We start from the raw sequence: 27,171 nt of genomic DNA on the forward strand, positions 1-27,171 counted from the left end.
ACAGGATAAGAGGAGGTAAAGAACAGCAGGCCTGGTAAAGTTTGAGGCGAGGCGGGGGACTGTTGAAGGACCGCAGGAGTTAATGAATGTGGCAGCACGTGTTGTGACATCTGTCTTTCTAAGTGTTATCTAATTTGCTGCACAATCTTCCAACAATGATAAGAAGCGGTGCCATAGCATTTTCTTTTGGCAATTTTACCCTTCAACAACGAGTTCTTGACAACTTAGTAACACGCCACTAATTAATGTCACTAAATTAATTATGGCTCTTCGCTGTTTAGAAAATTGTCAGCTCTCACAGGCAAAAATACCGATGCTATCAAGGGTCAGTGGAGCCAGAAAGAGCGGACAGTGGGGCATCACCTCCATCAAGTCAGCCTCTTAAATGAAAAGCTGTGATAATGTGGAGCCAGGCAGACACATGCGAGCGAGTGTAGTACACCAGCTGTTTCAAAAGGCATCTTAAGGTTCCTCATTTGAAATTTCGCACAGCTTTGGCTGTTACATTGCCTCAATCTGAATGAGAGAGGTTTTTTTAATATTGTGCTTTTTTTCAAGAACACAGGTTCCTTTAATGTCAAAGATTCAACTTTATTGTGTGCTATTTCTTGTTTATTTTTTACTACTAACACATATGTGCGCCAACACTTACTGAACCTCAACAAAGGCAGCAGCGGTTTTTCCCTCTGCTCTGTTAGATCTCAGTGTCCCCCTGGCTGCTCTAAGTGAACGGTATTGCTGACATTACAAGATTACAGATTAAAAAAAATAAAAATAAAACCTAAATATGTGTATCATCACAGGAACTGTATAATTGCACAAGTAATGTAAGTGGCCCATTTTGATCTGCATCATTCACTCTCCCACCGAATATGTTTTTCTCAAAATAATTGGACATTTTCTTTCAGTCCATAGCATAGTTGTGCATAATTAAGTTTGACTTCAAAATGCAACAGTCTAGGCTATGGTAAGTAGCCTTTGTTGATTTTTTTTTTTTTTAAATCACCCATTAATATGTAGAATTAATTGGAAAGGCGTTGGTGGCCGCATTTCTCTGACACAGGTCTGGGACTGTAATCAGGTGGAGGAATTAGCCCGGCTCATTGTTTTTTATGAATCACATGAAGATTTGTACAGTGGCTGTGTGAAGATGGTTGCCTCTATTTCCATATCAAAGAGGAACACAGTGCAGCCGGGCAGTAATTAAAATGTGGTGGATTTTGGAGTCCCTGCGCACACACGCACAGACACACACACACACACACACACGCACACGCACACACACACGCACACACACACACACACACACGGGAATAGGGGCAGAGGCATTAGTACACTTGCACAAACAGCATACAGACCAAGACTGAGAACTGTCAGGTTGTGCAAAAAGAGTGCAGGTGGTTGAAACTGAATTTTAAACAAACATTTGTGTCGCCCTCGTGTCTTTTTTTTTTTTTTTTGTGCTACAGTTCGGGTATTAAAAAAAAAGTTTCTTTCTCCCTGTTTTTGTGGCAACCATTTTGTTAGCTACAGTCTGAAAGAGTCGTGCATTAATTATTATTTTGACTCACCAGCAGCTTTCACTGACTGCGGTCGTGCTACACTTTAATTTCAGCTGCAGAGGAAAAAGTGCTTATTTGTCAGCGCATGTGCTTTTAACAGATAGACAGATATATGGTCTGCATATGTGTGTGCGTGTATATTAGTGACCTTGCTCCAGCATACTGGGACTAATGAAAAAAAGAAGAAGAAGAAGCTGTGATCTTTTGCCCCAAGTGATTTCTGCCCTATTAGAATTGTAGAAGCTCTGAAGACCTGAGATTGTGTCTTGTAAGTGAACAAGGGAAAAGAGATTAGTGTAATGTGGGCCTTTGCGCTGCTTACACACAAAAGCATCACAACAAGCCTTTTCCTTGTGATTCCTCCCATTGTGTGCGGATCAGGCCATCCCATGGGCAAGCTGCTGCCTTGGAGGAAGCATTAAAACACTCCATGAAAATAACTTGAGCCAGCACGGGCAGCTGTGACACCGGGGGTTTTCGTGTAAATATAATGTGAGGGAATGCCATAAAAACCTCGCTATCTAATAAGGGAGAAGCTGTGCAAATATGGCATATTGCACGTATTTGAATTTCTCATTTGTCATGAATACCCACGCTGTAAGAATGCATCAAGCAATTCAGCATTTAGGACCGAAATCATTTATACAATTTAATCAAGTATTAATGTTTTTTACAATGTTTTATGCACTCTATATTCTCAGAAGGCAGTAGTTATTTTTGTATTCAAGTTAAGCAGGTCTCCACGGTCCTTTAAAGCCGAACAATTAGGCATTATCCAATTGGTGGAGTTTAATAGCTCGGCTTGGCATCTGCCAGCTTGATCTGACATGAGATGTAAAATATGCCTCACAGTTGCATCTAAGCCAGCCAATTTGGCTTCATTATTCTATGGTGGAGCATTAACGATACCGGGAGCTATTTTTTTTGAGCACACGATTGTTTCTGTGTGCACATTTGCCTGCTCGCTTGTACATAGCATTAATGCACATATGCACATCTATATTGTTTTGGTTTTTTTTACTGTGCACTGAAGCTAAGTGAAAATAATGATCAATTTTGTCGTAATCTCCAACTTGGACTCACAAAGCAGAACGCTAGCTGATATGCGCGATTTATAATGGTGTGCGCACAGTAAATGCTATAACAAAGAGCCTTTAATGTGTTATAAATGCCACCTGTAGAGTTCATTATTTTTTAAAAGGCAAGCCTTTCATAAAAACTATTTGCTATATAAAAACTCTTTGCTGCTGCTAAATTTTTAAGCTCTCCACATATTGTGTGTTGTCCCTCTTGGGTGGAAACAAACCCTGATCAAGCACTTGCATCATGGAGCAGCTACGGTGACATCTAAAACAGGCGAGGAAGTTATGGAAAAGAAAAGGATGTACTGGGCCAGAAGTCATTTTCCCAACAGCTTCTCCCGAGGAAAACACTAATGTACAAAGCCAAAAATAAATCAAAGTGACAAAGAGGGAGGGTGGGGGAATAAATGGAAAGGGTCTTGTGGCTAAAGTTCTGATGAGTTTAACCATAGCATCTCTTCTTGCCCTGGTCTTTTGTTGCCTTTCTGAATAATTTCTTTATACAGTTACTTGGATGTGTTACAAATCTGTGCTCTTAATGTGCATTATGAGAAAATGGCTTCAGCAGACTCGACCACAATCTTCTCTTGGTCTCTGTCTTTCTCCCGCTCTGGATGTCTGTCTTTGTTATCCCCTCTCTCCCACTCACTCTGTTAGTGAAGTGGGGCGGGGGGGTGTTTAGGCACTGTTGGTAAAAAGATGAGCTAAAAGTAGATTTTCTGAGACTAAAACTCTGCACAAATAATGATGTTGGTATTCACGTCGCCCCAGACCCCTCTGACGTTGAGATTAAACTTGGTCTTCTTCAGTCCAAGAAATGGATTTTTGTCCTGACCCACAGTTGGTGAATTTTTCACAGGGAAAATGTTACATTTTCGAGGTGATTGATAACATTTAGTGTCCTTAATTTGAGTCTGCGAGTATATGTCTTTGTAGCATCAGAGAAGCAGCTGGAAATATTTTTATCCATCACTCTGACGACTTGTGCTACTATAGAACCATAACAGAAACACTAATGCTGGAAAATATGAACTTTCAGCTTAAACCAAATTTGAATTAACAACCATCTGCTTGTTCTTTTGAAGATCCATGAGTTAACATTCATACTTTAGAAACAACTGTTGGAGGCAGTGGAAACATTTTACCCACTCTTAAATTGCACAAGAAACCTCTGATTGGCTCAGCTGTACATTTATAAGCAAAGTGCAGCTCTAGCAATGAAGGCCAAAAAAAAGGCAACTCGGAGCTTGAAGAATAAAATCAGAGAGAGTACCATCTGTGACAATCTCCTGTTTCATGAATGGTACTAAAAAAAGAGAAATCTGCTGAAATGACAGAGAAAGACTGGGGTTTGGCCCGTGCAGAAAGTTTCCCATGAGCGTCTTTGAAAATCTTATGGGATAGCCACTCTGGCACACGCCACCCGCCCACATACAATATACGCACACATACAAAACACAGAGTGGTGTTTCTGCCAGGCATATGATTGTAGAAATCTCTGGGAGGAGGCCCGTGTGAAGCAAGATGATTGGCAGGTGGTGGGTAGGGACGTACAGGGATTGGACAGGAAAGAATGTCAACACTTAATCTTTTTTTCCACAAGACAGGATGGTGTGTAAAATATACAACTTAAAAAAAATTCTGCTTTTTGCTCCATTATTGCACAATATTCAAGTTCACCTTCTACACACCACAATATGTGACTAATTTCCAGCTGCAATTTACGCTCGCTGTCAAATGTTGTTTGGAGGATTATGTTCCTGTACGTCAGCTCATACGAAGGAGGTCAGGGTGGATGGTCAGGCAACTAAAGTCTTCTGTGGTAGCTGGAGTTTGGACCCAGTGATATTCAAGTTGACGTTTCACGCTGAGATGGTCGCAGTATTTTTGCGAACCCCTAAAGAGGCTTCAGCTTTCCAAACATAGCCCTAATGCATTTGCAGCAAGCAGCTTTTTGCGTATCTGTAACCAAGTGCTTGTTTGTATTTCCTAAACATTACTGTGAAAATGCAATTATGCTTCAGTTACGAAAAAAGGATATTGCACAAACAAATGACAAACTTTATATTGACCAGGAAAAGAAAACGCTCCTAAAAAGGCGAATTAAGAAGAATATATAAAAATGAAACTTGACAGCCTGTGAAAACACCACCGCTTGACTTAGGTGTATGTGTACACAGACTGTTAGACTTCAGAGGTTTCCTTGTTCAGCATAGCTACGGTTTTTTTGTGTTAGTAAGGAGAAAGGCTTTGTGTCCTTGGTTAGGGGTGGGGTAGATTAGGGGGGTACAATGTCCCTCCTCATCTTCAGCAAAGCTAAATTTATTGGTTACCATCTGCAGGGTGGAGGAGTTTGGGTTGTGGCCAGGCCAAAGAAAGGCTTCTAATTAAACAGTCATCATTATCAACTTGTGGTCAGTGATCATCATCCCCAACACTGGTTCTCCAAGATGAACATGGAATCATGAGGCTTTCCTTGAAGCCCATTCTGGACTGAGTCAGAATAGAAGAAACAGAGGAGCAAAGTGCTAGTGAGAACATTTTTTGTTTACTCTTTTGGCAGAACAAGCAGCATGAGGCCCTGTGCCATATCCACTCAGGTTTAAACAATTATCCGACATCAGAGAAACCAGCAGAGCCTCAGCGCTGGCACAACCGTCATGCTTTTGCCGGCTGTACTTCAGCCTATGGTTTCAGACATGGCCAAGTGTCACATGTAAGCAGAGCTTTCGATAATTTCAATTAGTGTAAGAGGGTGTGCCTGCAGTATCTGTATCACTGCTGCTGGAGGAGCTTTCCTTTGAGCTTGACAGCCCCTTAATATAGTATTTCATGGTTTGATGTGTGAGTGACACAGAGGCGCTCCAAGAGGATGGCAAAATGGTTTATTAGGACCTAATTAGAGCTCTGTGATTAAAGGGGAAGTGACTGTGATTAGGAGACCTGCAGATGATGTGGAAACATGGATGAATATTCAGAGGAGAAAAAACATAGTATGTATTAGCCTGTGGGTGTTTTATGTGTGTGTGTGTCTGTGTGAGAGCCTTTGTAGAATATCTAAGCACGAAAGAGTTCATGGTGCCTCAGAGCAGTCATGTTATGGTATCATCTTTACAACAGATCTCAGCAGAGGAGCTTTACAACTTAAGCTATTAGGTAAAAATGCACCAATGAATACGATACCAAAAACAGCTGATCTTCTCCTTTTTTAAAAAGAAAAAAACAAACCTAAATGTGCACACCGAGTAGCTCTCGTCTCACAAACATTGTTCAAAACAAAACACGAACAAGGGCTTTTTTATGATTTTGGTGCAGCATGTATGAGTGGACGTTCACAGCCAATTGAACTTGAAACCATAAGGAATGTTCTGCAAAGCAGGGTCTACTTTGGGAAGCTTAGAGCACTCGCAAAGAATCACACATTCTTGCGAGCTTCAGAGTATGCGCTGTTTAATCAAAGAGATAAATGGTCTTATTATTATTAGTCTCCATCAATGGAGAGATTAGCATTGGATTTTCTTTCTTTTCGCCTCACAAACTTCTAACTTTTTCAAATATGTGATAGCCACTGCCATTAGAAATCATTTATGGGAGTGTTCTGAGGGCAGGAGATTGTCAGCAGGGCCTTGCGATTTTACAATTTCACAACTGACTTCCTCCTTAAAATGACACTGGCTTACCTGCCTATTACTCCCTTTGATTTCTACAGTACATGCTTCTGCGCTCCGAGAGGTATTCATAATAAGCTTAAACTCCACTGGCTTCATTGCTAAAGGGTGCTTATCTCTCTACTATTCAAGAGAAAGAAGGCTAATATTTTTTCCAATTTCAACATTTTACCATTTACTCTGCCCAAAACCACGTTTGCAGGGCTGTTGTGGAGAGCAGGCATGCACACACATGTATATACTGACACGCAGACGAGCACGTGTGCCTTTACACACACTTACACACACTCTTTTTGTGGCTGTTCCTTGGAAATATTATTTTTGCAGTTCGAATATTGAAATTTTAGAGCTGTGGCTCTTTTTTTTCTTTTTTCTTTTTTTTAAAGATGGATGGAAGTCACGTATTTTAGCACATTTATTTATGTTATTATGTTTTATTCAGTCCACATTTAAAACTAAAATTTCTAAAGGTTTGTGAAAACCAGTCTGCAAGTGTGCTCGGCTCATTCAATTGAAATCTAGTTGTGTTTAAATGAAAAAGAATCCCGAAAAGTGTTTTTCTTTTATTAAATAGATCATACTTAGCTTGCAGCACATATTCCACGTTTGGACATGCAATTTAATATGTTTACATTCCCCTCCCTCCCCCTTCTCTGGAATGTTTAAAGTGTGCAAGCTTCAAAATGTATACTCATATATAATGTAAGGTACACTTGAAAAGTAGTTTGCGGTGAGCGGTGGCCATGGAGGACCCTCTCTCTTTTGGTTGGAGAAATGTCAGTTTTTCTTGAGAAGCAAAGTAATGAGAAGCATGTGTTAGTAGAAACTTATTTTTTTTATGCGACCCACCTGTCGCGCTTTCAACAATCAGGACTGGGCAAAGTCGAGAGAGATAATTAAAAGAGGCTCTATCTCCTGCTCATTGTCCTTTTTTAGGAGCTTTGCAAAGTGCCTGGCCTGACGTTGAGGGCAGCACACAGAAGCTAACAACTCGAACAGAAAAACTAAGTCCTAATGGCTACCAGAATTTAAACACACATAATCTGCAGGTGCCAAGTGTTTGTTTGAACTACATCTTTCTCCAGCAGTTAACAGTGTGTAGTAGGTTTGTACTATGGGCCTAAGTGCTCCCCAGCCCTCTGCCTGCATGTAGCCTCAGCTTGCTGACTTTCTCAGTTTTACCACTGCTTGTGCCATGCTGTAATGGGCTCCCAGGACATGATGGGAATAACTGCCTGACAATGTTTTTCTTACCCCCCTCATTCTGCAGTAAATGTGAAAAGTGTCCAGAAGCATGGAATATATGGTACAGGTTGTGATGTCAGTTGTTATTGCTGGATATGTAAACCAGTAAATTCTGGATTATTTTCCACAATCTGCTGTGCAGAGGGCATTATGTCACAAAGGCCACATTGTAGCTGGTTGGGTGTAGAGGAGTGGTGTCTCTCTCTCTTTCTCTCCCTCTCTCTTGTTCTGTGCCTTGCTTGCTTTTAGTCCAGACTGCAGCCTTACGTTATGCCCATTTCCTTTCTTTGTGCTGCAATCAATGAACAAAGGACCTATAGGATGTTTTACATAATAGGGAAAAAAAATCATGCAAGTGCGAAGAACAAATCTAACTAAGGATCTTATCCAGACTCAATTATTTTCCACGTGTAATTTGGTTATGCGCATAATCGTGTAATCGTATAATCATAAGGTGTTCGTGTGTTCATGCAATTGCACAGATAGTGTGAACTAAATGGATTTTGCGTGCAATTTTTTTTAAAGCGATAAGATTCATTGATCGGCGATAATGTATATTTCTATTTCGCTGCCGCACAACTGGAACTGACACTGCCTTTTTATAATTCAGTGTAGAATGGAAGAGCTTCCTGTTTTTTCACTAATTAAATTTGCCACTGACATATGCTGGCAGGAACCGCTTACCTTGTTTGACTTATTTATTGCCTGACTGTAGAGGTAATTTGACCTTTCATTTCAAAGGCCCTTTTTTAATCCAGAAAAGGAGTGTTAAACTCAATTATACCAGTGATCAGTGGCTCAAACACTACATTTGTTTCCTCTGAGGGGACAAGCCAAGTGGAGCCCTGCTCTCAGTCCCCTGTCACTGACTCCTGGCCCTTCTACCCCTTCATGCCACAAGGGGGGGAGAGGTAAATAAGGAGGAGAAAGAAATGGGGATGGGGGCAAGAGGTAGACATGAGTGAGATGAGAAAGGGAGAATGAAAAAAGGGGTGGTGGTGGGCTGGGTGGTTGCCCTACAGCTCCTGCCATGTCACTGGAGATTTGTGTCCTCCTTTTAAATCATTTCCCTCTTTAGAAGATTAAGAAGGCAGAAATATTCTCAAACTGATCATTTTTCCTCCTCCTAAATGGATTTGCATTTGCAAATGCTGTTATTAATGGTGGGTTTTAAAAAAAGAAAAGAAAGGAAAAACAACATGACCTCTGCAACTGTAAATAAAAACAGAGGTTATAATGTTAATTGTTGAAATGACCGTATGGAGGCAATGAAGTCAATGCAAAGCGCGTGCCCTGATCAGATTTACTGCACGGCCGCGTACACTTAGGCTTAGTTATTTATTTACATGACCTTTAAATCTTATTCAGGTTTTAGGTATTTTTTTCTACATTAAATTAAGTGCTGTGCGTCTCCTTAGCTTTATTTCTATCATTCAGTTGGTTCAGTAACCAAAGTGTAAAGACTAAATAAGCTTTTGGAAGGTCTCTATGATGTAAAATGTTGCTTTGTATTAATAATTAATAAACAGAGTTTATTCCTTCCCAATGTTTCTTTTTTACCTGCATCATGCTGATGTCCCGCATGCCCTTAGTTAAAGTAGTCTATATTGTTCCGGTCTTACTACTAAAGCAGTCATTTGTCAACTTAAGCCTCCTTTTGCCAATCGAAAATGTGCGACAATAACACAAGTCATCAGTGGAAAAAAACCACAATCAAATAGTGCATCCCTGCTTCTCCTCGAACAAGGAGAACACTGAATAATTTGTGGACACCAATGCCTTGTTGTAACCTGATCATTTATGGATCAGTTGTTTCCTTTCTGGTTTAATTCACCATGTGATTGATTTTCAGTGCAGTACTGCTGGAAAATATCCACACTAAACTGTGCCTGAAATAGGGAATCATTTGAATACAGATGCATACGGCTTAGGCCTTGTCACTGGAAACCACTTGGAGCCAGGAGACAATTGCAGGTTGATTATGTTGCTTCTGACAGAAGTTGCAAGTCCTTTGTACAAGGCAGAGATATTTGCATCTAAATGCTTATTGTAGGCATCTAAACAGCATAAAGACTGATTGTAAATGCCAGCTGTTTGGCTGTACTCGGGGAATAAAAAAAGAATTTCAATAAGGAAAATTGGGATGGAAATGAGGAAGTTATTTTCAAACAGTGGAGCTGAAATCAATAAGTAGGAAATGGTGTGATGGTTGTATATTTTTATTGTGTCTGTTTGTACAATCATATGAATCTATTTACAGTTAGCACTGTATGCGGATTTTAACTAGTGGAAATACAGTATTTATATTCATATCTTTTCATAATATTGTTACTGCCAGCGGCTGTTTGCTTTTCTATCTGGAACTAGGTTGCACTGCAGGTGTGAGAAGAATTTGCTGGTTAATTTCTCAGATTTTAAATATACAGTAATTGTTAAAATATCTATTTTCTTTGGATCGTTTTTATTTTTCTTTACAGGCAGTTCAGATACAAATCATTCCACCCTTTGTTATATTTGTGTGAGTGGAAGTGTTCACATGTGTGCTATGTACTGTATGTAAGTGCAACCATATATGTGGGGGTGTGTGTGTGTGTGTCTGGTGCCCAAAGCAGAGTGATGCCCCTGCTGATTCTGCTCCTCTAGCTCTTTGTCCTGCAGCACTCAGTGTGTCTGCCTCCTCGGGAGACTGGCAGGCTTCTCTAGTGTGGCTCCACAAAGGCCCAGCCTCCTTTGAGGTGTTAAAAACTTCCATTTATGCATCTCCCTGGACAAAAAAAAAGCACCAAGCCCATTTGAGTCCAGTAGCAACACAGGCAGACATTGTGGCCACGCTTCTCTAGCACTCATTTCACAGATTCTAAAACCAGTATGTGGTGAACAGGATTTGAGGGGCTAAAGTGCCCCGCGAGGCCCAGGCGATAAGAGGGGAGAAACACCACCATGCAGTAAACTAGAAGATGGGACCTAGGAAAATAAACACATTACCTGGGAGAGAAAGAGAGAGAGAGACTTGTTTTCATGCCCCTGCCCCCCAACATACACGAAAACAAAAACTCCACACCGAATATGAAAGACAGAGAACAAAGGGGGGGTGGAAAGGGAAAAAATGGGTATTTCAGAAGTTAAGAAAAGAGGCCTAATCAGTGTGCAAAAAGACAAGGCTATTCTGTGTTGTTCTGTCTTTACAGTCTTTGGAGTAAAGAATATGTGAAAGAAAATCAAAGAGAATTGATAGGTTGCACGCCCGCATGTTTGGAGCACTGGGGACTGAATGCCGTCCACCACGGACGAAAACATTTTACTTGCTGGTCGTTTCTCTCCCTTCACCCTGCCTCAACCCAGTTGCTCAGTAAATAGACTTTTATTCTTGTTATTTGACGCCGAGGAAATGACAGATAATGTATTTGCCAAGCAGCACATGAAAGCCTCGTTCAGCCACAGCACTGTATCCGTATCAGAGCATTACTTTTAACAACCTCTGGGTAGAATAGCTGTTGCTTGAGAGCGATTTTTTTTTCTCCCCTAGTTTTATCTGACATTACTGCATTTCAGCTCTGTCAAAATACTGGTCACTGTTTCACACTCGACAAAGATGTTTTAACTGGAGTGACACTCTGGTTGTCATTCTTGACGCACTGGTGCGCTGGTGCTAGACATTTTGTGAGTGTCTAGTCTGCTGTAAGTTCAGCATCAGAAACGGCATCGACCCGACGTCGAAAAGGGCAAGTCTGAGAGAGACAGAGGGTAATGATAAAGAGAGAAAAGAGAGATTTGTACAGTTGTGACAGTTGTGCGGTGTGCTGGAGCATGAAACAGCTGTTGGCATGTGACCCGGCCATGTTTTCAACACCAAATTACTCAATGACATGATTGATCGCTTGCGGAAATACTCTTTGTCTTTCTGACATCACAGCGGCAGGCTTTTTATTTTTTCTGTATGAAGCGTATCACAGCTGCAGGAAGTGAATGAACTGTGCTTTAGGTGTTTCCTGACGAGTAATGTCCTCTCGTCTGTGGAGATTACGCACTGCTGTTTCATATTTCACAGATGCTACAGTACGTACAGAATGGACTTCATGCAAGTGGATATTTAATAGACAATCGTGCTCAATTGTGTTCAATTACTATTTCAGCCTTTTCTGAGCAATGATGTTCTTCTTTGCTTCACACCTTTGCCTTCAACACTCAACCCTCCCCTTCCTCCCATTTCCCCATTTTCCCTTGGGATAGCTGCTGTTATAGCCTCACCCCAATGCATCCCAAACTCCCCCATGCAGTCCCCAGTCTGACTGACTGTGCGGCTGCTGCATTTGCAGAGATAACCACAGTGCATCCAGGTAGGGAACAGCCTGCTGATGGCATAGATTACCTCTATTGTCAAAATAACTAACTCTGCAGAATTCCTACTTTAGTGTGTTTGGACGCAGAGGAGAGTAAGGATTTGGAACGGAGGATTGGGAGGATGTTTTTTTTTTTTTAACATGTTGTAGATCTGGATGAATTCCACACAGAAGTTGAAGTAGAAGTTTTGGCTTGCTCATGCATATCCACACACGGCTACAGGAAGGTGAAATGCACATATGTGCACATATAACATGTGCATACATAGCATTACTGCAATATACAGTTAACAGAGGCACATGAAACACAAAACCTCTTTGGTATCCTCTGCTGTATATAGTTGTGGTGGTGTTTTCTATTGGAGCTGAGCCACTGTCACATGACAGTTTGAAAAAACACAGCTCTCTGTTATGGATAGGGGAAATTAAATTAAGCTTAACCCTCGCCATAAGTAAACACATGTCTCGAATTTAAAGGTTCAGTTGATTTAAAAGTGAATCTTTCTGACTTGTGGTAGTAAAACTGCGTTCCTCCACAGCACATAAGAGGCTTGACCTCAAATCCCAATTTTAGCAGTCGTGCGGTACACGCGATGTGTAACGCAGTACAAAGAGGTAGTTTCTAGTGGCAGATTTCGGTGTTAGTTGGTTAACCTTGAACGCGTTGTGATCAGAGCAAATGCATACTCCTGACTTACAGAAAGTGTAGGATCAGGTACTGTCCTTTTGCTTCACATCAGCTGTTTGGACTCTGAAATATGTGTTTGTGTGTTGCTGGCAAAGGTCAGTGCTGGAAAAATATACCATAATTTATGGCTGTTTCTTTTCATATAAAAACTTTTAATGTAACATAAGTGTGTGTGCATATTTTCTTGTGTGTGTGTGTGTGTGTGTGTGTGTGGTAGCTCTGTCAAACCGAACATGGAGAAAAGGCCACTCCTTGAAAAAAGATTTCTCTGTGCTCATGCCTTCTAATGTTAGCTACATCACTCTGTTTGGATTTTTCTACCTATGAGCGAAACCTCCAGTATTTTCATTACAATGAAGCAAAAAAACAGTCGTTGTGCTTTGCTTTGAGCCTTAAATTGTTGTCCAGAAAGGTCATTTTTCTTTCAAAGTAACTGTTTATTTAAAATAAACAGTTAAATGTATTGAAAGTTCATAAAACGTGGTGTGACTAATAAATTTGACTTTGAGTTTAACTAAAATTGTACATAGTAAGTCTGTGATCTTGTAATTTGGAATAGAGGGTGCCTGTTTTATGTTTCCTGCCTGTAGGTGTAATTCACAGCAGGAAAAGAGCTGTTACGTGCCTCTACAATAGGCCAGTTGACACGACTCTTATTACACCACAGGGATTGCTACACTGGCTTCATTATAATATCATTTGGGTTCACTCATTATTTGCAATTATAAATTTTTTCCCCCTCTCACACAAATAATTATCTTAAATAACCAATGAATAAAGAACTCAGCTCCCCATGTATTATTTACCCCATTGTTCTCAATTAACATCAAATTATGAATTCAAAGGTTTGTTAATACCTGCTATGTGTAATTAGTAGAGCCCTCTTTTATTTAGAGGCAACAGGAATTCAGCCTGTAGTCAGATGACAAATGGAAAGAAAGACGAACTGTTCATTGAATTATCATCCATGAAATATGTGGTTTATCCAGCAGGCAGGGACGGTACTATACAGAATAGCTTCAAATATAACTTATTCCTGTGTATATGTGGGGACAAGAGTGGGTGTTTGCAGCTGGAGCATAGTACACAGCAGTGAAATAGTGAAGCAGCATTTAAAAGCCAGAAGTAGGCTTCGAAATCAGAGGTGTAATTCATATAAGGCCATAACAAGAATACCGTTTCTTGAGTTTGTCGTCACTTAACTGAATTCCTCACGGATATTTTTCTGTCACATGAAACCTTACATCATTATTTATATCATAATAATAAAAAACAGGCCTTGTTATAATGTGAAAAGGATTTTTCTCTGAGGGAAATTGATTTTCGTCATGGTGGCAGCAGTACATTGCCGTATGTTACAGCTTTCCATTCAGCTGGGGTCACCTGGGTCCCCTCTCTCCCATTGTCACATCCAGCCTCAAGGCTACCACATTCAGACCTGTCTGTGACTCTTGCCTTTATCTGTCTCATTCTACTAGCCCTCCAGCCTCCCACGCAGCAGACTGTACTGTGCTCTGACAACAATGCAGCAGTAGTCAGTATATTTATCCTGTCTTGTTGATGGTGGCTTATTGGCCCCAGCAATAGAAGACTGAGGTGCTGTAGAGCAAATTAGTGACAGATCAGTTAAGCGTGACCTCAAAAAACCCTTGGCCTTGTTTAATTGGCGGTGTTGAGGCAGACTAATTGTATAAATAAGCTGGTAATGAGATCTTGGCTTATTGTTAAAAACAAGATAATGTGAGAAAATGAGCATGAATGATCTTGGAGCTTTTTCATCTCCCAAAGTATATGCTCTGATCACTGAATTGTTTTCGCTCTGTAATTATTACTTCTAAACTGTGGGTGCATTTAAGTTTGAGTTGGCTCTGACCCCTGAATCTGTGCACTTATTCTACACTAGAGTTTCTAACAGAGCTCTTAAGTTGCAGCACTTCAGCATGATGCTGAAACTAGCTGAGCACGGCCCCTAAATAAATCATTAGCAGCCAATGCTTGATGAAAGAAAGCTACATTAAATAAAACAATTGCTGAACACGAATACTGTTGATTAGTGGAATCTGCCGACTTGAAGACAGAATAATGAGGTAGCAGAGAAGCAGATTTTAAACATTGTCTAAGACTGATTCCTATTAGTAACAGCTGTCAAGAGTGGAGGTCAGGCACTAACAAAGCTGTTTTAACTCAGCTGTGGAAACTCTGACCCTGAGCCAACAGTCAATATGGTCCCAATTTTCTTCCCCTTGTTCGGTCTGTTTGTTCTAATGTAGGTAAATAGAGCCATCTAAGACCCATGCTGATTTTATATTACAAATTGCCTTTAACTTATGCAATATTTTGCATACAAAGACACAACTTAATAGCTTTTTTCTATGTTTTTTTTTGTCTTTATTATATTGCAGGTTATTTACATGAATTCAAAATCAACCAACCAGTGATCGCTGGAAGCTGAGTCTTTCAGTTTTTGTAAGTATCAATTTGCCCCTTCAGCTGTTTCTGTCTTGCACACATGTCTCAAACACCCCTGCTGTCTTTCACCCACACTGAACACCTGCATTAAATGAAGTGGACAATTGGATAGGCACAAAATGTATGCACAATTAGACAGTTATATAGGGCCAAAGTTACTGACACACCTTTCCACACTTATTTTTTTTTTCTTGCATCATATATTCCTTCAGTTAATTTTGTGGTTAGTCAGAATTTCTTATTTTTTTCACAGCTTTTTCACCACTATTGTTTTGTGCTGTTGTGTCTTACAGTCCAGTTTTGGGCTTTGCAGGTTTACGGTTAAATCTGGTTTTCTACTAATGAATGAAAATATCTTAAAGACTATATGAGCTACACACACACACACCCAAACAAAACCTTTGCGTGGGTATTGCTAGTCAAAGATATAAAATCTAAAATATCATTAGCTAAAAGCAAATTCACAGTAATATTGCAGGTTTATACATTTTGTAAACATATTTATATATTTTATGTCTAAATTTAATTCTAATCTTGACAACAGTTCCTGAAATTGTACAAATATATATATAGAAGAGGTTTTAATTTCCATAAATGTCAACATTTGCACAATACTGGTTGCAGTCACTGCTGCGCCACTATGTATAACAGCCTATTTTTCTTTAACAGGGATGCAGTTTCTTCTAATTAAATTAAAATTATTGGAAATAACGTAACTTTTCTTCTGTCTGATTATAACGCAATAATGCGCTGACTTACGTTCCATTAATTATTCTTGTTAACGATCTCTGAGATGTTAAAGAAGAGGGTGAGATTATGATGGATAATCCTGTAATACATATATAACAAATAAGCGCTAATCCTCAAAGTACCAAAGGGGCGCTATCATTTATACCAAAGCAGGATCAGGTCTATGTTTAAAGCACGTCAGAGTCACAGATCAAGCACTGTATAACTCTGCTTGTAAACCGAAATATCAATTTAAAACTGGTTTACGTGAAATTTTTCAAAGCAATATAGTAAGACCGTTTCTATGAAATGTGGCATTTTGCTTAAAATAACAGAAACACTACAATTCTTTTTCTGCATCAATATCATATTACTTTAACAACCTTTGTGCAGCTGCTGCTCGTGCACGTTTTCTAATAAAAATGTATCTTAGATATTAAACAAATAAAGGAGAGGAACTAAGTTTTTATTATTCTTTTCCTCCAAATGTCAGTTGGAGATATCATGGGAGTCATATTAATGTGACTGGAAAGCTCTTCAATAACAGCTTGGAAATGTCGCTATATGAATTCAAAGTTCATGGCCATTTACTATTGTTTAATCACACCATTTCACACCACGCGTGCCTTCTGCTCAGATGAACGCACACCTGCCTACCAGCGATCTATCTCTGTGGCTGCCTGTTAGCATTGTCGAGACAGCCAGGTTGTGCTTTGTATGGCTGTAGATCATCTAATTAATCAGTCAGCGTTATTAGAAGCTCTCAGTACTTGCAGGCACTGTTGCAATATAATAAATAGATTTAATACTAGTGGGAAATAGAATAGATATATTATGAGTATTATGTTTTGCATAATCTGGCTGGCTTAATTTACAGATTTTTCTATATATGAAAAAAATAAAAGAGTAAAACCAGCAGATGCTGGGTAAGCTTTTCAAAGGCTGGGTTAATTCAAACTGAATGTTTTTAGGACTTACATCTTGCTCTGCCTTTAAAGGAAGATCCATAATAGTCCCTTTGTTGAAATCATCAAGAAACCACTTATAGTTTTCGATCTTTACACTAGACGCACCAGCATAGCTCAAAATCTGCAAGCACAAAACGACACAAGCATCTCAGGGTACTTGTGAAAATGCTTGTACTCGGGTCTGGTAGTTAGTGAACTGATGCCTGAAGTAAAGAAATAAAGACTCCTCAGTAAAGTGCTCATGGTTAATGGTTATTGAATGCTATTAGGCACCTGTCACTATTTGTTAAAGAGGAAAATGCAACAAGACACCCATGTGGGCAAGCAGCAGTGTCATCGCACTTTTTGAGACATTAATCTGGGTCTTTATGCGATCTTAAAACCTTTGACCTACAGGTTTAATTAAGCTCAAAATACGAGCTGAAGTAATTTAGTTTGGTTGCTTATACAACGTGTTTGATTACTCGTTTAAAAAACACTTGAGGGGTATGTTAGACAATCTCTAGTACAGGTCATACACGCTCTCTATTAAAATGCACCATTTATCCAGTAAGCCGCAGCCGCGTGGTCTCACCGCTGCTGAGCCCACTATTGATGGCTAGACTGAAGGGGAGGTTTCTGGGAGCCAGTTTGTCAGAAATTAAATAAACAGCACTTCACCACAAAATGAAAATGAACAACCTTTGAATGGTTACTCTCCATCTATTATTTATCAAATGAGCCTCTTCAGTCCACTGACCCTGCAATGATTATGGTCAATATGCTGAACAGAGACTGCTTGACAAAGACTGCCTAACAAAGATTTTAATTCCATCAGCCTCAATTACTTCAGAGAATCCCAGAGTGAATTTGGAAAACAAATTGCTGCACATGTCATTACCTGGCAAGAATGTGTAAAACCTGCTTAACTTTATTTATCTTCCTATACGCTGCATTTAATTAATAGCTCCCACTCTGTCTTGCTCGGGGATGACCTCATTTGAAGGGTCTAAACTAACTGTTGGCGATCTGATTATTCTGCTCTGATATTATTATTATTTTTATAACGTTTGACAGACTTTATTTCACTCTCGGAAGAATAAAATTCTAATATGGATTTGGCCGCCGTCCTGCCTCTCACAGTCTGTTCCCTCGCACTGTAGGACAGAGTTTCATCTAGTAGCTATTCACGTCAGAAAACAGGACCAAAGAACATGCCATTAATCTCCTTGCTACCCCAGCTGTGGAAAGTAATGCATAACTAAAAGTCCTGTAAAATGAATTAATGATTTCAACCATGAACTTTTCTCCCAAAAAGCCATGAATCGTCTCCAACTGATAATGCACCACGACCCTGGAGTGTGGAATCCCTGTTGCGTTGAGAGTAGCCAGTTAATTGATTCGCAAATTATTTAAACTTTGTGGGGCCCAGGGGAGTGCTAGGCTCTAATGACAGCCCATTTTGAAAGAGCTGAAAAACTCTTCCCAGGCAAGCCGGTATTAAGTTGTAATAGTCGGCTAACAAGTCCAAACTGAGCCCCAAGATGAGATATGCGTAAGTACTGAGCATTAAATCGAGTTAGCTGAATACTCGTTAAATTAGGATGAATCACATCCTCAATTTAAGATATAATTTTATTGCCATTTATTATGTTTTTGCAAGCATTTGTTATTTTTCCCACCTCCCCCAGTGGCTCTTTTATCTTCTCTTGCATAGCGTACAATATGAAAAGCAGTCTGTTTATGATTCACATACGAGGCTGAACATTGTTACCAGAGTCAGCTTACGAAAGCCTGTTGTCATCTGTCCATCAGTATGCCAGTCACTGTAGGACAGTGAGCCATTAACCTTCTTTTTAATGGTGAATTTAAGGTGCTCAGACCTTTACTTGAATTGGACAAGTTGAAATGTTGTCATCTGTATTTTTCCCTGTATGCTTCATAATGTGTGGCTATATTTAAAGGAAAATCAGAATGTGAGGAAAAAGTCGACAAAGCTCAATAAAACAGGTGTATTTGTGAGGTTTTTGTTGTGGGAAAGCTTTTATCTAGTTATAACTGTGTATAGCAGGCTCAGCCAGTATCATACACACTTTACGTTCCATTGATTTTAAGTTGGAGTTGTTGGATCGCTGTGTTAATATCAAGGAGCCTCTAATCTCGACCCATTAGCAAGTGCTGTCATTCAGACACACGGTGTCGGCCTGATTTAAATAAAATGAAATGAAGATAGTTGTTTCTGCTCCCTTGGCTTCACTCATTGCCATAAACATATGCTCTGTGCCCCGCTTCTTTCCATCTTATTTATGACTTTAATTTGTTGTGTGGGCTGCGCAAGAAATCAAATTTAATCCAATCCTCCCAGGGACCCTGTCATATAATAACATGGTAATTTCTGTGTATCCTTTTGAAAAATGAGGAAATTAATTCTTCCTGACATGTTCTAATTATTCCAGTGTGAACGGCGGATGGGCTCCCCTCCTCCCTACCATCCACCCACCCCCCCACCCACCCCCCAGCCCCCTAAGTGTCAGTTGCCGACGGGTGGCGAGGTGCTAATGCTGACCAGCAGCGCGTTTAATTTGAAACATGAGCAGACACCTTTCAACACACCTTCCTAATGTTGGAGTGGCTCACACAAATTAATTCACTACTCATCTGGCAGCTCTGACTGAGGTGTGTGTGTGTGTGCGCGTGTGCATGCGTGTGCACGCCTCTATGCAAGCATGTGTATGTGCATTGTATTTTAGGTGATGTAGGGAGTCACTGGGATACCATTAACATTAGTAAAGGTAACATAGGTTGTATATATGTGTCTGTCTGTGTGTGTTTGTGTGCCTGCCTCTGGGTATGGGTGTTGAGTTGACATTGAGATTGCTTGGTCTTTTTTCCCCCCTATTTGGATCTCCATCCTCTGAAACCTGTTCTACCTTTTCACGTGTTTTGCTGCTCCATTGAGAGTAATGAAAGGCTTATTTAATTAGATTGTCATCATGCAGCGTTTAATGCATCACTTCAGTTTTCATGGGACACTACTAACAGAGATGCTGAAACAATAACCTCATCTTTAAGGCCAAAAAGCCTTGGCACAGCCCACTTATAGGTGTTGTTGGTGCAAAGTTACACACCAAAATCAACAATAATCGCACTTAAGGACATGGAAAAAAAACATGCACAATTACAATTGTTTTGACTGCTGTGAAGACTTGGCCTATTTAAGCCCACAGGACTGTGTATGTTCAGGCTTCCTAGAGAAGAAATGTGTCTCTGCTCTAATTATGTACGGTATCGAAGCTGCGGAGACAAGAGCCCAAAAAATAAACAAAATTTGCTGAACTTTGGATTTGGGTTAAAAACCACAGAACTGTAATTGATTTGGTGTGTGTTGTCTCCGGGTCACAGAACACAGGGCTCGTAGCTGTGGCGTCATGGTCGAAGAGAAGAGAACGTGGCTTTGTGAGCTGTGGGTGGGTCCTTCTGTGACTCAGAGCAGGGAGAGGTGTCAACATGGCCGCCTGGCCCACAGGGATTAAAGTGCCTCCCCCTCCCCACACCCTGCAGGGTTAATCACTGCCATTTTGGATCCATGCAGAGGGAGCAAATACACTCTCCATCACTGTGGAACAACTGAGACACAAGCAACCAGTTAGGCTGCCACTGTGGGTAGATGTACTTTATAAGCTTCTTTCCACTCAGTACAATAGAGTGTTTTGAGCTCTGGTTTACTTGTCTTAAAAGGGTTGGAGTTCCTGGATCAGCGCATGCTCTTGCTATCCATTCTCATTGGGGTTTATTTAAAGGATATACCAAATAACCTGGGATGTAGTTACTCTTTGGATCTGTGCAGCCAACTTATGTGTCTCGCTGTGCACCCCGCACTATGTGAGCCTGTTAATGACTGAAGACTGAGAGTTCTGTCTCATGCCAAGACCCACATTGCTGCTGGCGGTGCATTAAATCAGCAGTCAATTTGACTGGAAGTTTGAAATCTGGGCTAGGTTAAGGGGATGTGCCGAAGCCGTGTTAATAGCTAGCTTGTTGTCCATATGGTACTGCTTTAATAGAGCACATTTGTTGCAGATGGTGGGAGACTTGGTTAGGCAGAGGCAGCTTTTGGCAGAGGCTCATTCTTCGAAAGGGCTGCCGCACTGCTCAGACTGGGCCAGGCCAACTTAGTGATGTCTATCCTCCCTGCTTCTTTCTCACCAAAAAGCCTGCCCTTGAATTGCAGCCTAGCTTTAATTTAAAGACTTTTTTATTCTGCATTCAGACAAGAGCAAAGACAATATAACTCAGTCACTTTTTCCTTAGTTTTTTCGTTTTTTTCATTTTTCTCTCCAAACCGCACCTTTACTTCCATAGCCTAAGCTCAGTTGTTGCTGACCACAATGGGACTGCAGACAGCAGGCACAGCTGAGGAAACACAAGCATGTTGAGTAAAACAGCAAGGGTTATGGAATACAACCAACGACAAAGATAGAAACTGAGCACAGCCTTATCTATTCAATTTTCACCCCAACTATTTTTAGAAGTCAGCGGAAGGATTAAGGTGTCAGTAAAACACATAGACTCAGTGACAAGTGAAAAAAAAGACCGTGCTCTTTAATCTAATTCTCATCCTGGCTTGTTTCAGATTTCTAAACCTTTTCTGTGGTGTAGGTTTTTTAAAAAAAACAAAAAAACTATTTATACATGTATTAGATTTTGTTTGTGTTCACTGTGCTCCACAGTGAATGCATATTTGAATTGGTAATTGTTTTAGTTTTTGTGTGCTTGCCTGCAGTCTATGTGTGCTTTTTGCACTCAGAGAAGTGAGGAGACACGCTTGATCTGCTCTGCACTGTTTGACGGTTGTTTTCTCACGTTGTCACTGGCTTGGTGTGCTCTGGCGTGGTGATGGTATTATGTGCACTGGGCCCAGCTGAGTGCAGAAAAGAGCAGAGCAGCAGCGCCCCTGGCTATGCCACTCCCGCCTCCCCAGACACCTTATTGTGAGAAAAGTCTCGGCTGAGCCCTCTGGGCCTTGTGGATCCACTGCCTTGCTAAGTGCTGGCCAGACTGAAAGGCACAGTGTCCTTGGGCCCAGCTCATTCTTTCCATTCTCTCAGAGGCTTTGTCTCATAAGCCAAGAGAGCAAGGGGAGAAAATGCCAAATTACACCCATGTCACTAAAACTTAAGGTGTTTAAGGGCTGAGATGTCATTCGCTGTAGAGTTTTGTGTTATTCATGATGATGAGGGAGTGCTATAGGAGGATAACTTCAGAAAGGAGTATTTTTCTTTCCAATGGTGTTAAAAAGTAGTGATTTTCACAACAGGAATTTCGGTATGAAGTCTTTACGGCCCTTGAATTTAAAAGATATCAAAATGAATAAAAGGACAGTGGAGAAATAAAGCGTTGAAGTGAAACGGCCTATTATAATGCCGAAAATATTTCTGCAAGATATATTTTCAGAGGCTGAAACATCTTTACTGGGCTTGTGAGATCAGAGAGACGTTTAATTTTCAACCACGGATAAAAGTTCCACTGACAAATCTGTTCCTTGACATTTCTGCCTGTTTTTCCCACTTAAAGCGAAGCACATGGAAGTCCTAATCAATTTTCAGCCAATCTTAACACAATAAAAGCACATATTATATACAGGCCAATAACACAGGATAATGGAAACCTGTTGTAAGTCAATTTTAAACATGTGTCTTCAGTATTTTTGTGGGTAAAGCTTCTGAACGACCCCTGCAAGCGGTGACATCATGACCACATCCTTTTGCCTCATTGGCGCTGCGAATCCCAGCTCGGGTACCCTTGCGGCCGGGCTCCCAGAAGCCACAGCACCCTCGCTACACATGGGCTGCAGCTGGACCACCGCTGGCTACTCTGAACAGGCTAGGGCTGCTCTGGGATCTGCGGTTACACTGCTGGATGTACATGCGTATATCTGCACACAGCAGTGGAAACAGTCTGTATAGAGATCAGTAGGCAGAGTTTATTTGATGCAAACATATCATCAGGCTCTCAGTGCAAAGCGATGTTGTATGCAAATCCACTCCCTGGATGGAAAGAGGTATAATTAATGATGTCAGATCATAAAAAGACAGGATGGGTTCTGAGTCATATTTCTGCTTTAATTAAAGACATAAGATCTCATATGAGGAAGATGTATGATCTCTGTGTTTTCTTTCTTTCCTTCCTTCTTTTCTCCCTTCCTCCTCCTCCTTCTTCTTTTTCTTCTTCTTCTTGTTTTTTTTGTTTTGTTTAATTATTACTCATTTCATAGTAAAAATGGTTCTCTGTGATTTCTCCTGCCAGAACCCCACACGCTGACATGGAGGGCTTTCTTCGTAGCAGCTTTTTACTGAGGTTAGTTTCATTTCCGTTATTGCCATTTAGGATCATAGGTCGGGCATGGGTGGTAGCGGGCTAACAGGGGTTAAACTCTCTGACACATGTTAGCTTTAGACTTTGTCCCGTGTGTGCGTGCACATGTCTGTGTGTGCGCATGTGTCTGTATATTTGAACATTGTCAAACACGGATTCTGACATATTTACCCAACCTGTTTGTTATGATTGTGCTCGTGTAGTGTGTGGCTGAGTAGCATGCTCACCCGGATAGCCTTAAGTCAGACTGAAAGCACACATCAACAGCTTGAGGGACACATGAGCTGGCCTTAACCCCACCCCCACCCTCTCCCTCCTTCCTCTCTGTATCACAGCTTAAAAAAAACTGCAGGTCAGGGTTTCTGTCTTTAAGCTGCATGCCTTTGTCTGACCACTTTCTCTCTCTGCCTCTCCGTCTCTCCCCTACTAACCACCCCTAATCGGGGATGTTGGGGTTACTGGGGTGAGGCAGTCGCTGGGATATTGTTCTTGTGATGTACTGTTGTTTCCTGTCGTGCTCTGTGTTTGTATTCAGCGTGACATAAAGATTTACATTTTTGTCTTTACCCTTCCTGTGATTCTAATTAAAAATTTGTGCTGTCATTACACACAGAGGAAGTAAATAAGAGAGCTTATTTACCATTGGCTCCTTTCCTAGTCAACCACCTTCTCTAGGCTCCAGCGTTGCTCCCTAATTAGGGTTGGCTCATTAAAAGCCACAGCAGCAGCATCTGCCTTTCAAAGCTGCTGTCAGCCAAACTTTACTAAAGCTAATGAATCCTCTTTGATTTCTTTTTCAAAAGGTCACTTATTTGATTAAATTAACAGCATTTTTTTCCCTCAGAACTGTTGGGGGCATTTTAAAAAGAAAGGACAATTTGATACCATTACTCTCGCTAGTCAAAATGTCCTTCAGGAATTCAATAGGAACATTTTTCATGCATTTAAATGTATTTTATTTATCTTTAGCATTCAATGAGCTCGAGTCCCACATTTATACACCTAAGAAAGAAGCAAGCTGATTTCAGAGCTTTCAGACAACTGAAATTTGGTCCAAACCTATTTTGCAAAGTCATACTATATAAGATGTGTTATTATTTTATTATATTATACAAGGGTTTAAAAAAATACATCTCTAACTGTAAACCAAAACTCACAAAAAGTGCAAATACTTACCTATATATTTTTTTATTTTTATGAATTCCTCATATAGTTTCTGTTCACTAAATAAATAAAATAAGTAATGCAAAAATGTACAGTTACTGTTTTATCTTTCAGGGCATGGAACCAATTTATCTGGTGTGGTATATCTACTATGGTTTGACAGGAGTTATTCAGGCATGCAGCATGTTAAATTTTTGAAAACATGTTGCCATTGCTCATTTCCATGTTTTTTTTTTTGTCTTTTTTTTTGAGTAATGCCACAAAGTGGACGACACCATTTAACTCTCAGCACCTGTCAAAACCAATCTGCTGGAAAAATAAGTGTACTAAAGATGAACTGCATTTAGTAGGATGCGGGATAAAGAAATAGTTCTTAAAGCGATCCTTACATATACCACTTTTACAAAAATTAGAAGGCAAATACTGGAACATGACCTTTGACCTTGGCTGCTTTTCAACAATTTCCTTTTGTTCTCACAGTCTAGAGAAAGCACTGCGATTATTTTAAGTAAACACACTATTGCACTGCTAATCCACATCCTTCTGTCAATGTCTGTTTTAATTAAAGGAGAAGCAGCAGCAGAAAGATATCACGCACAGTGGCTGGAGATTGGAGGCCTTAACAATCAGGCCAAGATTAAAGGCAGGCTTTGCTTCAGGGTTAGCCCTTTTGCTTTGATAAAGACTTGTGTCCTGGAGTGGGCTTTGGGGTGGGGGCAGGGGTGAAAAGGGAGAAAAGGATGCAAACAGGGGTGGATGGATGTGGCAGTTAGGCATTCCTCTGGTGTACAATCCCAGTATCTTTTCTCAAACAACAGAATTAGGTCAAAGGGAGCTTTCTGAACAAATTCAGACATATCTACTCCTATATGCATTTGTTATTGACTTTTTATAGTGTACTCCAAATCACCAAAGCATACCAGATGTGCCTTTCATTACTGTAATGAATCACAAGTTTGCTTTTGAGTCACACATACAGAGAGTTCTTAGCTGTAAAAGTATCCACTTTCATTTTTGACAACTGCTGCTTCCTAATGGCATCTGATACACAGCCGTCGTGAAAAATACATCAAACTCCAACAGAAAGCCCCTTATTTACCCCACAGCTCAAAGACTTTCCATTGTATGATGGCAATAATTGTGCGTTTCAAATTCTCGGTAGTTGTAAAAACTAATGCAAAAAATTACAGCGCCCGATGTACACGGCGTCTGTAATGGACAATTGTTTGGGTTTTTGCATTACCGTAAGCCTCCCTCGTCGAAGAGAAGGTGCGTTTTCACCTCAGATCAATTTTTTATATGTTTATGAAAGATGTTGAACAGGTTTTTGTCTGCGTAGTCACATAGGCTGGGAAAATGAGAGCAAGTGTGAGAGAGAAAGGGGAAGGAAGAAAGACTGAATACAGACATACGAAGTGAGTGAGAGAGAAGCATAAGGGTAGAGTGAGGGAGAGAGATATCTTCAGTTTCTGTCTACTCCCAGTGGGCAGGACCTCCCCCTACATTTCTGCCATTATTTGATGTAATGAAAGGAGAAAGTGTGTAACACTGAGATTGTTAATTAATTTAGTCTAACAAGATGAAGATAAATGAAACCCACTGAAGGTTGACTGGGCTAAGGGGCCCACTTAGCATTCCTCCTGCCCTCAAGCTCTGTCTCTCTTACTCCTTTACAATGGAGCACAGCTAATAGCTATAGCACTGTGTTTGCACAACCCCACTGAGCTCCAACCCAGCAAGTTTCGATGTGGAACTTTTTGGTGAAATATTTAATTCTGCAGCCTTTCTTTGTCGTGTCTCCGCTCCAGGATTTTTTAAATTCCAAAAACGTAGCTGATTCGATTGGTAATGCAGTTAGTTTTAGTGGCCAGATGTGTGATTATCTAATTGAGTCATCTCGAAATGCGAGATAAGGCTCAGTTGACAGTTGCTATGAAACTACAAAGGCTTTTTAAAAAAATATGTGTATAGCAGTGCTTGTCAAATATGTCTTAATAGTCACAACTTTGATTATCTACTAACGGTTATGTGTTTTGGAGGTTGTATTAGTGGCGCTTCTCCACCGCAACTCTGTGGCCTCTTCACATGAGCCTGTGTCACTCTGAGCTTTTCCCCATATGAATGAGTGAGTCTTCTTCAAATGTAGCCCGGGGACTATTTGCGCAGAAAGCAGAAAGGACATTTTTCTACAAAGCCAGATGGTTGTCTTCATCCACAGTCCAAGCAAATCACCAGTCTATCGAGCTCCTGCCTCTGCGGACACTTTGTACAGGATCTTCATGGCAGCACAGACCAATCATTATGGCGCCCATTCTTTGCTCCCTTAGTTCTCAAGTCATCCACAATGGGTAGTTGATTGTATGGAAAACACCAGAACAATTATGTCCTCTGTTTTGGTGGCAGGGCAGCGTTTTAAAGTGCGATCCTCAATAATGGCCTCATTATTGTTATTCTTAGAGCAGGCCTCAGGAGAAAGAAGTAGCTGCTTGTAGTACGTCATTATTTCGTAAATTTCGATTAGCTCATCATGCTGTCTCCTGGCAAACAGAATCATAGCTAATTAAAAGTGAGTGAGCACTCTTGCCTGTAACTTAAAAGGTAGCACTCGATAGGCTGTTAATATGAAAGAAATGTTAAAAAAAAAAAAAAAAGGAGGATTAGAGCTGTTACCCTGGTAACTCCAACTTCCATCTGCGAGGGAACAATGAACTTGTGTTCCTCCACCACCTATGCTTGAAAAACAGAAAGCGAGGAAGTGAGTGTACTGAAAGGACAAGACCCTTTTTAAAAAACAAAAGTGGGATCCAGGTCTAATAGGCTTTTAGGTGTGGGCTGGCTAGTTGAGATCCCCAGAGCATAGAGGAGCTAACATATATATATATATATGTATATATATATGTAT

The 27,171-nt window shown here is 40.5% G+C and overlaps 1 protein-coding gene across 5 annotated transcripts in view; it reads left to right on the top strand.

The window, feature by feature from the left end:
• Positions 1-27,171, top strand: part of sox6 (SRY-box transcription factor 6) — a 129,825-nt gene that overhangs the window by 5,926 nt on the left and 96,728 nt on the right. For 3 of the 5 annotated variants that reach the window (XM_013908547.1, XM_005724307.1, XM_005724308.1), the window contains exons 2-3: positions 14,988-15,051; positions 23,037-23,087. In XM_013908547.1, coding sequence (XP_013764001.1) covers positions 23,053-23,087 — 35 coding nt within the window. In that variant the 5' untranslated portion in view covers positions 14,988-15,051; positions 23,037-23,052. The remainder of the gene's footprint in view (positions 1-14,987; positions 15,052-23,036; positions 23,088-27,171) is intronic. The other 2 variants (XM_013908549.1, XM_013908548.1) reach the window with 2 other exon arrangements.

This window comes from Pundamilia nyererei, unplaced genomic scaffold, assembly GCF_000239375.1.
Source record: "Pundamilia nyererei isolate P.nyererei 1_Seehausen unplaced genomic scaffold, PunNye1.0 scaffold00011, whole genome shotgun sequence".
Taxonomy (NCBI): Eukaryota; Metazoa; Chordata; class Actinopteri; order Cichliformes; family Cichlidae; genus Pundamilia; species Pundamilia nyererei.